A 12,089-nucleotide genomic window follows, 5' to 3' on the forward strand; every position below is an offset into this window, starting at 1 on the left:
GGGAAGCAGAGTCAGGAAAACAAAATTTAAAGGAATTAAAAATATTTTTCAATAGCTGGTTTGGATTCTGTTTTTAGAGATGTCACAAATTCCTAAAAATTACACCCAACTAATAGAAGTTTTAGAGAAAGTCAAAGCCAGTATACAGAACTGCTGTTTTCAGATAGGAATATTAGCTGCTTTATTGAGAAAACTTTCCAAGGCGTACATTTCACTCTTATGATTAGCCAGTTGTAAATGATGTTCTCGTATATAAATATTTAAATTATTTGTGTCAAAGCAAAGGATATTATTAGTACATTAGAGTTACAATATTTCTCAAAAGCTTGGAAGAAAGATTACTGAACTTTACACTGTAAAATCAATAAACCACAATCACGAAGAGAGATGTCCAATTTTAGCTGAAGGAGCAGCTTGGGCTGCTCTTATTGAGTATATTAATTTACCCACAGAAAAAAACACTGTGCCATATATCCCTTTATCGTAAAGAGTGATATCTGGGGACCATTCTAACCTGATGCCATAAAGTATTCAAGTCATGTAGAATTAATTATAGGACTAATCCTTCTTAATCTAAATCTTTCATTTATTTCCCCTGTTGGCATGCCTACATGAAGTAAACATACTGGCTAGGAATTCGATTTCTTTTTGTGAATAAGTTGGCAGTATGATTAAGATTTCCATTTCTATGATCTATTTTAATGTTAATGAAGTCCTAAAGGACAGATCCATTCTCGGTCCTATTAGACTGAGAGCCAGACCTTGTCCCGCAATGGAGCTGTCTTGTGGAGCTGTTTCGGTCCTCTTTGATATGCCATCCTACCTCCCTAGCGACACACGGACCAGAGAAACAGCTGTTTCATTCTAAGTTTTACGTTCTTCAATGGATAGTGTTAGACTGTATAAAGAGCTTTGAATTGTGAGCCAAATGCCTCAATAAAAAACAACAATCAACACCAAGTTACATAAACCACAAGAAAGGGCTGATCCTGGACTCCTCCTCCCCATACCACTTCCATCCCAAATAGTCATCAGATCTGTAAGTACCTTCGATATACCAGCTCCTTTCCATGGTCACTACTTCTTAGTGTAGCCATTACCATCTCTCCTAAGCTACTGAAATAGCCTCATAACTGGTACTTATCTTTGTTTCCAAACCATCTTCCTTAGCATTGCTCAAGAAGTTTCTCAAAACACCAAACCTGGTTGTTTTCAAAACTCATTAATATCCTCTCTTTTCCTCTCTTATCCTCTGTGAATAAACTTCTTGGGAAGGCATAAAATGCTGCCCATGATATGGTTGTTTATTGTTTTTTCCCACCCATTCTGAGTTTCAGTGATACCAGTCCTTCTGAAGTCCCCAGAACATAACCCAGGGTTGTGCCTCTGTGCTGTTTCTAAGTTTCTCCCAATCCTGGCTGCCCTGTCCCCTCATTCAAGGCCACCTCACTTATTTGTTAGGGAGGAGACCAGTAGGCAGTTCTTGATGAGGTGATTACATATGTCATCACATTGACCTCATTTTTCTTTTCTAGTGAGGCCCTCCAGTAAAAGACAGTGAAAAGCTCTTATTTACTTCCAAAATGCTATATAATGTCTTCTTTTATTACTGAGTGTCTTAGAACCTTGTTTAGAGGCCTTATAGTCAAGGAACTCATCTAACTAACTAACTATATATATATATATATACATTCTTTGCAGAGATGTCAATTTTAGGTTGACTCTAGATTTGAGGCTGATTAGACTTTATTTCTCTCCTCCAGATGAGTGTCTTACGGAATTTTAAGTAGACGAATATAAGATATAGTGTCAATGCAGGGGTGGTTGGAGAAGTCAAATATCATTAAACTCAAAGTAGTTTCTTGTGTTGGTTCCAAAAGAAAATGTCTTCTACTGAATAGATGTTTCACTGATTTGCTGTCATTTTTGCTTTTCAACAATTGTTTCTTTCTCTCTCTCTTTTTTTTTTTTTAAATATATCTTTATTGATTTCAGAGAGAGGAAGGGAGAGGGAGAGGAAGAGATAGAAACATCAATGATGAGAGAGTCATTGATGAGCTGCCTCCTGCAGGCCCCCAACTGGGGATCAAGCCTGCAACCTGGGCAAGTGCCCTGACCAGGAATTGAACTGTGATCTCCTGGATCCTAGGACAACGCTCAACCACTGAGCCACACCCAGCTGTGCTCTTTCTCTTTTTTTAATATGTATTTTCATCTATACCCTGTTTTATCTGATCTGTGAAACAAGGGGCCATGCCTCATTTTTGTTTTTGCAGAGGCTTGGATATAGTAGGCTTTTAGTAAATATTTGTTGAATAAAAACCCTAGCATCTTTCAAAGGTATGAAGTCTTGTGCATTTCACTTCTCTGTTATAAGAGTGGATTCTTTATGCAAAAAAATTAAAACAACCAAATGGGCTCAGTGGATTTTGAATAGGAATTCTGGAATCTTTGGATGCCTCAGTGGCAGCAGTGGATAGTGATGGCAAAGGCCAAGAACAAAGGTTGGGCCTCCTACCTGGATTTCAACCAAATAAACTCTCTTCTATTTGGTTTATTCATTAATAGTGTTCCATCCAAAATATAGACATACTTTGAAACCTCACACTGATAATCATTGTGAACTATTGGAACTGATGATTTTATCATTTCTTCTCACCTCTAAAATGTTCTGTTTCAATAGCTGGTTTATTTTTGGTTTTTTTCATCACCTTTTATCCCCTCTATGCCCTCTTCCACCTCCACTCACTCCCCCCCTTCCCCATCATAATCACCACATTGTCATTTGAGTAATTGAGTTGAAAGTACTTTTTTTGTTGACATTAGAATAAGGTTTATTAATTTGGGGTTTCTGTAAATTAGCCTGAGGCGAAACTGTGTTCATTTTTACTAAACTTCAATTAAAATTCAGTAATTTATGTGCTGTCTTTGTCACCAATAGAAATTATAGATATTTTTATATTACAATGAATTTGTGGAAATTACCCCAAATTAGCATCTATGGTCATCACTACACTGAAATTACAGTATTATTTAGACCCACCTGGATCTTGATATTTAATCCTGTAATAAAGTAGCATATATATTACTTTCTCACACATTTGTTTTTATAAATATTTTGATAAATATATTTTTATATGGTTAATTTCCTTTAAGATCTTTTTACAATTGTACCTTTAAAGTAGTTATAAAAATATGGAGAAAGGGTGCTGATGGCACAATGAAATACTAAAAAATCCCTGATTTTTAGACAGAGACACAGCTGATAATTATTATTTTGGAATAAGCAGCTATATGACCATAGGTGCTTTCTACACCTGTCAATGATAGACCTTAACATCTGTACCTATTTGGCAAAGATTAGCCTCATTCACCCAGTGTCATATGTTCAGGTTCTGTATATCACTGTACTCCAGAAAGTCATAACTATATCTCCTCCCACGAACAGGAAATTGTGTTCTGATATTCTTTTCCTTTGTTTCATCAGCTTATTTTGTTTGTGGTAGCCCTACATAAATTCACCCTTTAGATGCTTTGCTTTACTGAGTATGATTTTTTTTTTCACCTTCCCAGGATCCTTTCACATACTTCTTCTAACACAAATGATTTTCCTTGGGGATGCCTTCCTCTCCCACCATCAGCACCTGTGGTTTGAACAGGGCCAACTCCACCTACATCTGTAATGCTGGGCACCAAGTGAGATAAGTTTCAATTGGTGAGACTGATGGGCACAGGACACATATAGAACTCAGGTGACTCAATTCTGGAATTTTAAGAGTCACACTTTTGGCTCTGGCTTCTAAGAGAGAAGAATGTATACCCGGGGCCTGACAACTGTTTTTCCACAGAAGGAAAGAAGCTGCCTGAGAAGAAAGCCAACACAGAAGAAAAAGTATCTCAGAAACAGGATAGGAGAAACCCTCAGGCCTCAAAGACAAGGTTTAAAACATGCATAAAATTCCCAGCCAGGCGTGGCTCAGAGGTTAAGCGTCGACCTAGGATCCAAGTGATCGGGGTTTGATTCCCGGTCAGGGAACATGCCCGGGTTGCGGGCTCGATCAATGACTCTCTCATCATTGATGTTCCTGTCTCTCTCTCTCCCTCTCCTGTCCTCTCTCTGAAATCAATAAAGATATATTAAAAAATAAATAAAACATGCCTAAAATCAATTCTACACCTGACTCTTCAAAGATGGGAGCCTGTTAGAGGAGGTCAAGAAGAGGATGTGACTTCTTGTTGGCCCTCAAGCAAGCGTCAGCAATTAGAGGCTCCTCACCCCCTCCTCTTCTTCTTGGAATGTACATTCTGCTCGCATTTCCCACAGTGGAAGCCATTTCAAGGACTTAACCACAAGAGAACAATGTATTGTTGAGACTATCTGGACTGAATGTGTGAGTGAACCCAGTAAGGCTTCTATATGAACTTTGAAGATTCTTGCAGATAGGTGTGGAGATCTACTAATCTTTTAGTCACCCAAGACAAGCCTCATCATAGGCAAGTTACCTTGCATAGTACACCTTTTATCTACCAGTCTGGAGTGGCCTGCTTCTTTTAGGTCTCTCCTTGCCCCCCCCATGTACAGGAACCAGTCTGTGAAGCAACAGACCCACCAACGCCCTCTCTAGCTTAAGCCATTTTTAGTTGGCTTACATCAAAAAGAACAATTATCAGAAGAGATTCAAGATGGCAGCAGATTGAGTGGAAGCTACATTGACCCTCTCCCAGGACCAAACTGGAATTACAGCTAAAGTGTAGAAAAACCACCCTGAGTGATCAACTGCAACTGAAGATGAGCTGGGGAGCACCCTCATAACCAAGGACAAAAAGTGGAGACCACAGAGAGGCTGGTAGGAAGTGCAGAGGCACAAGAAGGCTGGCTGGGTTGCCACAGGCAGCAGCTGAAGGTCCAGAGGGATATCTCAGCTGTTGGAAGTTTCCATTTAGAACTCTGGAGTCGAAATCCCAAGCTGAGCTCCCCAGCCCAGAACACCAGAACTCCAGAACTGAGAAAGGTGCCCATATAACATCTGACTGTGAAAAGCAGCAGGGTTTCTGTCTGCCAGGGAGAGGCAGCTGGAACTGCAGGCACCCTCTTAAAGAGCCAATGCACAAAGTTTCATTTGTAGCCACCCACCTTGGGCTCTGACAGAGGGAAGGCAGAGTCGACTAGAGTAGTGTGAACAGAATCTAGGGGGGATAGCTGGGGGAACAGATCTCAGAGGGCACCCATCTGGACCCCGGTGCTGGATCATTCCCCCATACAGCAGAGGACATCTTTCTCAGGCAGATATTTAACTTCCAAGCAGCTTTTGCCTGGGGGGAAAGCAATTTCCCCACCCTGCTGGAAAACCTCTGGCACCACTCTATGGAGTTTCTACACCTTGAGGCTCCTTATGAGACTGACAACAATCAGCTGCCCCATTCTGTGGAGTTTCTACACACTGGGGCTCATTAAGAGACTGAATAACAGCCCCTGGGTACTTTGAGTCTTTGCTTTATTTACTTCTGGACCCAGGGCTTGGAAAAGCAGACCTTGGTGCACATCTTGGTACTGTCTAAACACACCCAGCCCCAGCAGAGGAAACCAGAAGCTGTGGAGTGTGGAAAACTTCAAACAGGGTACCCAAGGCCAGTCACAAACAGCGTCTAACATTGGCCTGTCCCAGAGACCATCCAAGAGACTGGGAGTCCTAGAAGATCTACCTAACACATAGAATAGCAGATCTGCCTAATAAATAGAAACAAATCCAAACAGGCAGCCAAAGTGGGGAGGAAAAAACAAGCCCCAAGTCAAAAAACAAAAGAATTCTCCAGAAAAAGAGCTAAACAAAATGGAGATAAGCAATCTGTTAGATATAGAGTTCAGAATACTGATCATAAGGATGCTCAACATCATGGAAAAAGATATAGAAACTATGAAGGAAATTAAGAATGACATAGTAAAAATAAAAATAAAAAAAACATTGGAAGGAATGAACAGCAGATTAGAAAAAGCTGAGGATCGGATCAGCGAATTAGAAGACAGGGTAGGAAAAATCACTCAATCAAAGAACCAAAAAGAAAAAAACAATTAAAAAACAGGACAGTTTAAGGGAGCTGTGGGACAACATGAAATGTAAAAATATTTGCATCATAAGAGTGCCAGAAGAGGTCGAAAGTAAGCAAGGGTTAGAGAACCTGTTTGAAGAAACAATGACAGAAAACTTCCCTAACATGGTCAAGGAAAAAGTCACACAAGTTCAGGAGGCACAGAGTCCCAAGCAAGAAGAACCCAAAGAGGGCCACGCCCAGGCACATCATCATTAAAATGCCAAAATTTCAAGACAAAGGAAGAATCTTAAAGGCAGGAAGAGAAAAGCAAGCTGTTACCTACAAAAGAGCTCCCATAAGGTTGTCAGATGATTTCTCACCAGACACTATACAGGCCAGAAAGGAATTGCATGAAGTATTCAAGGTAATGCAAAACAAGGATCTGAAACCAAGAATACTCTATCCAGCAAGGCTATCATTCAAAATAGATGGTGAAATAAAAAACTTTCCAGACAAAAAAGGCTAAAAGAACTTATCATCACCAAACCAGCACTGCAAGAAATGTCAAAGGGACTGCTGTAATAAGAAGTTGACATAGAGAGAATGAGAAACATAGGCATAAAAAATAAAATGGCAGATAAGTACCTATAGATAAGTACCTATCAGTAATAACCCTAAATATATATGGATTAAATGACCTAATCAAAAGACATGGGGTAACTGAATGGATAAGAAAATAAGACCCAAATATATGCTGTCCACAAGAGGCCCACCTCAGAACAAAAGACACGCAGGCTGGGGGGAAAAAACAACTTCTGGAGGACTTTAAAGGAGAGATCAATAGGATAGCAATATAGTCATAGTAGGGGACTTGAACACCCCACTGACTTTACTGGATAGATCTTCCAGGCAAAAAAATAAAGGAAATAGTGTCTCTAAATGACATAATAGATCATATTGGTTTAATCGACATTTACAGAACACTGTATGCCAAAGCTGCAAAATAAGCATTCTCCTCAAGTGCACATGGGACATTCTCAAAGATAGACCACACTTTATGACACAAAGCAAATCTCTACAAGTTCAAGAAGATTGAAATCATATCAAGCATCTTCTTGGACATTTACACAATGGAATACTATGCAGCTATAAAAATGAAGGATCCCTTACCCTTTGAGACATCATGGAGAGTATTAGGCTAATTGAAATAAGCCAGTCAGAGAAAGACAAGTGTCACATGATCTTACTCATATGTGGAATCTAGTGAACAAAATAAACCAATGAACAAAATAGATCCAGAGACATAGAAGCATGGAACAGACTGATGAATCTCAGAGGGTGTGTGGGGAGAGGTTAACATAAGAATTTATAGGCATATATGCATAACCAATGGACACAGACAATAGTGGGGTAAAGGCCTGGAGGGAGGGGCACAGGGTGGAGGGTATCAATGGGGGAAAAGGGGGACATTTGTAATACCTTCAACAATGAAGAGAAGGTTTTTAAAAACCCACAATTTTCTTGATAAAACTGTAGTACAAGCTTAGTGACTCGGTACCTTTAAAAGAAACGATTAATTCTTAAACATTATAATTATTTTGTTAAATAATAATTAATTCAGTGGGTGCAATATAGCTAGCATTTGTTGATCTCTCTGATATAAATCCCATCTATATACTTAATATTTATAGCAACCATGAATATAATTAGCCCATTTTTACAGAGGAGTAAATATATATAACTTCCTACATTTATAGAGGAAAAACTGTTACAATTTCAGGTTTTTTGGACTCTAGAGACTGTTTTTTTATTATGCATTCCCAAACGAAATATAACTTCTCTCCTAGTATAAAATAAACATGAACAATGCAATCAACAACTCTTCCATTGTATAACTGTATACATATAAATGCTCTCCCCCACCCCAATAGTTGATTATCTACACCTATCTTTTCCTAATTTCTTGTCAAAGCAGCATTTTATATTTCTAAGAATCTATTACACAAAAGGTCTCAGGGGGGTTTAAAGGTGGAAGCTTCATGATACCCCAAGGGAGATGATGTGTTCTGGGTTCTTGTGAGGAAGAACAGAATAAAAGTAAGATGAGATAAGTAATGCCTTCTAGTCCAGGCATTACACTTATGCTATAACAAAATATTATAGACTAGGAGGCTTATAAAACAACACAAGTATATTTCTTACAGTTCTGGAAACTGGAGTTCGATGTCAAGTCCCCTGCATAGTCACATTCACATGAGGGCACTCTTCCTGGTTCATCGCTGGCACCTTCTTGCTATGTCTTCACAAGGTGGAAGGAACAAGGGATCTCTCTGGAGCCTCTATTTTAAGGCACTAATTCAATTCATGAAGGTTTCACACTCACAACTTAAGATTCTCCCAAACTCTCTGTCTACTCATACCATCACCTTGGGGGTTTAGGATTTCAACATATGAATTTTGGGGGGACACATATAGGGTGTTCCAAAAACTGTATACACGCTTTAATAGCAAAGAGCTCAGTTTTGAAAATGAAAAGCATTTTAATAAACACTGCCTTTATAATTATTCACAGTGTGTATACATATTTTGGGGCCACCCTATATTTATTTAGACAATTGCAATGCCTCACATTGAAGCTAGGAGAACAAAGATTGTCAAGTGATGAGCACATGGTGGATGATTACATTTCTAGTGAAACAATTTCTGCATCATGGTGAGGAGTCATTTCTTACACTGTTACTGTGTTGGAAGCTTTGAGAAACTGGCTGAAGCAGCACAACCTTTAAGCATACAGGGGTTTGGGGCACAGGTAGAGAACATTTCTTACATGAAAGATGAAGTGCACTAGTTTGATACTAGTGGATCTTGAATTCCCCAGACATTTTCCTGGGCTGCTTTGATGCCTTTCCTCATTTTTTCATATTCTCTAATGACATAAAATTTCCTTAATCAGGCTAATTAATCAAGTGGAAACTGAGCATGCTCAAGTGTCTAGGAAAATTTGGGATTATAGTTGGCAGTCTTACACCGTTTCGTGTTCTAGTTGTAGGAAAAATACTTTTTCATGAATGTGCAGGGTTATGTATCATTTCTTAGTATCTGGCTTGTGGGCTTTCTTGGAAGCATAATATCTGAGATCAGTACACTCAGAACAAAATAATTGAATTTGGACATAATAAGGAAAGTTCACAGCTCATAAAGATTGGTGAGGAAATGGTGACATAGGAAGATGACTTGTTTGAATCTGTAATGCTTTTAGGAAGCAAGAGCAGAAGCTGAAGGCTTATTCTGCACCGTTACTGGTGGTTGGAGAAAATACATCTGCCTTTCTTCCAGGTAAACAGCCCAAGTCATCCAGGATGATAGTCTTCATTTTCCTAGGTAAGTGGTTTATCTGAATTCACACTACCAGTTCTTCATGCACCAAATTGTTGCCTATCTAACTTAACAGTCGATCAAGCTAATAGGGGTTTATGATATGAAGTATTTATGACAGTTTTACATTTTAACATGGATTATTACTTTTGCAGAGATGTACACTTTTGTTCATTTATAACTACGGAGCATACATAATGTGAAAATTGCATCAATTACTCAGGTTGCTTCTGTGTTGTTTTTTTGTATAGAATAATCCAATTACTTTGAGTTATTTATTAGGATTTATGGAGCTCACATATATACTAGAATCTTTTAGAAATGAAACCTTCCAGAGTCTATTTACAAATTATCAGATGACAAACTTCAGATTATTATCTATTTTTCTTTGAAATTAAATAAAAATGAGATTAATTTAGACCATTCAGTCTCCCTAATTATAAAGTGTTAATATTTTAAAAGTTGGAGCCATTTAGTAGAATAAAATACCACCAAAGCAAATGATTAACATTTCAATCAGTTTCTGGGACCCAAAGATAAAAATATGGATATGTTCTTACATTGGGTAGTGTAAATGTATTGTAAGATGTTGGTGAAAGGAGTTCTATTTAAAGTAGACTTCATGAGCTCTATTTGACATATGTGTTATTGGAGAAGCTATTATATTTTCTCCAGCATTTAGTAGAATCTATAAATTGAATTTAGAAAAAAAGGGATATTTATGATCATAGCTGAATATTAGTAATCCACTAATTAAACCAAAGCCAGTATATTTTTTGCTTATTCTACACTAATAAATATTGATGAATAAAGGTATAATTGTGGGGGAAAAACCGAGAAGGTTATTTCAAATTATGTTGAACACAAAAGTATAGTTAAAGTAAATCAAGTCAAATAAATTAAGGCAAGAAGAAAAGGAATTTTAAAAAATATATTTTTAGTTTCTGTTTGGTTTAAATAATAGTTATTGAGTGTTCCAAAATTTTGCTTCTTGTATTTATTTCTAATAACAGTAATTTCTTATTTCTATTTTTTATTATAAAGAAAAATCTAGAAGAGTTTAACTTTTGCAGATCAGGTAGCAATACAACAAAACACAAAATATATTACAACCTCATTGTGGCCCCAGTTAAAAAGGGCAATGAGGCCTCTTGTTTTCAATGTTTACTTCTAGATTAACCTTAACACTAGGTTGCATGAAGGCGGGAAATCATTTCCAATACTCATAGGGTGAAATTGTACTAGTTGATAGTTTTAACCAGTATTTACTTCAGTTCATTCTTCAAAATACTTGTTTAACATCTAAATAGGTGTTGTGAAGTGAGAAAGTCCAAAGAAACATGGGACATAGTGAATTATTAAAACAGAGTATGTAATATCATAGTGAGCCTTTTATATCTTTAAGAGAGTGAATATAATATAACATTCTCCATCTCATTTATTTTAAAATAGAACCTGTTTTTCACTGAGCACTTCAAGAGGTTCCTTGAAAATTCCTAGATTAAATACATAGTCAGGAATCACAGTCAGGAATGAATAAGACTTTGGAAAGCTGGAGATATTTGGGGTCGTTTGGGCCAAATCATTGAGATGGTTTTTCTAGTTGATTCAATGTTTCATCTGAGTGGAAGGTGTAAAAATTCACGTAAAATAAGCAATCAAGTGAATTGTTCAACCTAAAAAGTTAAATATGAAAGAAAATGAAAATGATTCTGGACAGATACTATGTAGAATTCATTAATGATTATTACATTGGAGGTACCGGTGAGATTTTGCTGATATATCCAGGAGACCATCACCTATGTGTTGCTTAAGGGAGCTAATTACAAGACAGTGCTCAATAGCAAATAAAATTCCCAGTTTTTTATAAATTGACATAAAATCCCTACTTAAGGGTGTTTGGCAAGCTGGATTCAAACAAGTAGCCTTGGGCCAGAATCCAAGGAGCTCACTTTATCTTTCTCTAAGTTTGCTAACCTAGGATAGGAAGTTGGCCAGAGGAGGTCATCCATGACCACATAAAAACAGAGAAAGCTGATATGTCAATTTCCAATCCAGCCCTGAATAAGAAAAATGTGACCGAGCCGCACCCATGGCCCTAATCTTCAAATGCTGTGACCCTGCTAGTAGTATGTATGATCTAATCAGTTGTCTTGGATTCTCCTTATGAGAAGAGATCTGGAAAGAGGTAGGATAAAGAAAAGACTTTAAGGCTTACTTGAAGCCTATAGTTCTATATTGTCACAGATGATTAGTCATTAACATCACCTTCTTAAAAATTCAAGTAATTTGGCTCTAATTAAGATACAGCTACTTTTTTTTATATTTTTAGAAAACTTGTTGAAAACTTTTCTCCTCTACCTGAAATAATTTGTAAATACCTGGAAGGTGTTATTTTAATGGAATATTATCAGTTATTTATATATAACTCATCTATAAACATATTCAAGTTGGTGTAGGTTAACATTCATTTATTAAATATCTATAATGCATCATTGTGTTTGATGAACAGGATACAATTATGAATTACGTCTAATGCCTGCCCAGCATATCCCTAAAACCCAGTTATGGAGACAAGCACAAAAATGTACACTTTTATTAAATCATAGTATAGTTGAGGAACTCCCAAAGTTGTAGTGAAACAAATGAAGGTTGTTAAATTCAGTTTGGATGTAGGAAAAGAG

General features: G+C 37.3%; 1 protein-coding gene across 1 annotated transcript in view; it reads left to right on the forward strand.

Annotated features, from left to right (window-relative positions):
• Positions 1 to 9,389: 9,389 nt before the first annotated feature.
• GFRAL (GDNF family receptor alpha like) overlaps positions 9,390 to 12,089 on the forward strand; it is a gene marked incomplete at both ends in the record, with an annotated part of 48,018 nt that continues 45,318 nt past the window's right edge. Inside the window, one exon of the mRNA XM_081140615.1 lies at positions 9,390 to 9,411. Within this exon, the coding sequence (XP_080996741.1) occupies positions 9,390 to 9,411 (22 nt within the window). The remainder of the gene's footprint in view (positions 9,412 to 12,089) is intronic.

Source organism: Miniopterus schreibersii (assembly GCF_964146895.1).
Source record: "Miniopterus schreibersii genome assembly, chromosome: 6".
Lineage (NCBI taxonomy): Eukaryota > Metazoa > Chordata > Mammalia > Chiroptera > Miniopteridae > Miniopterus > Miniopterus schreibersii.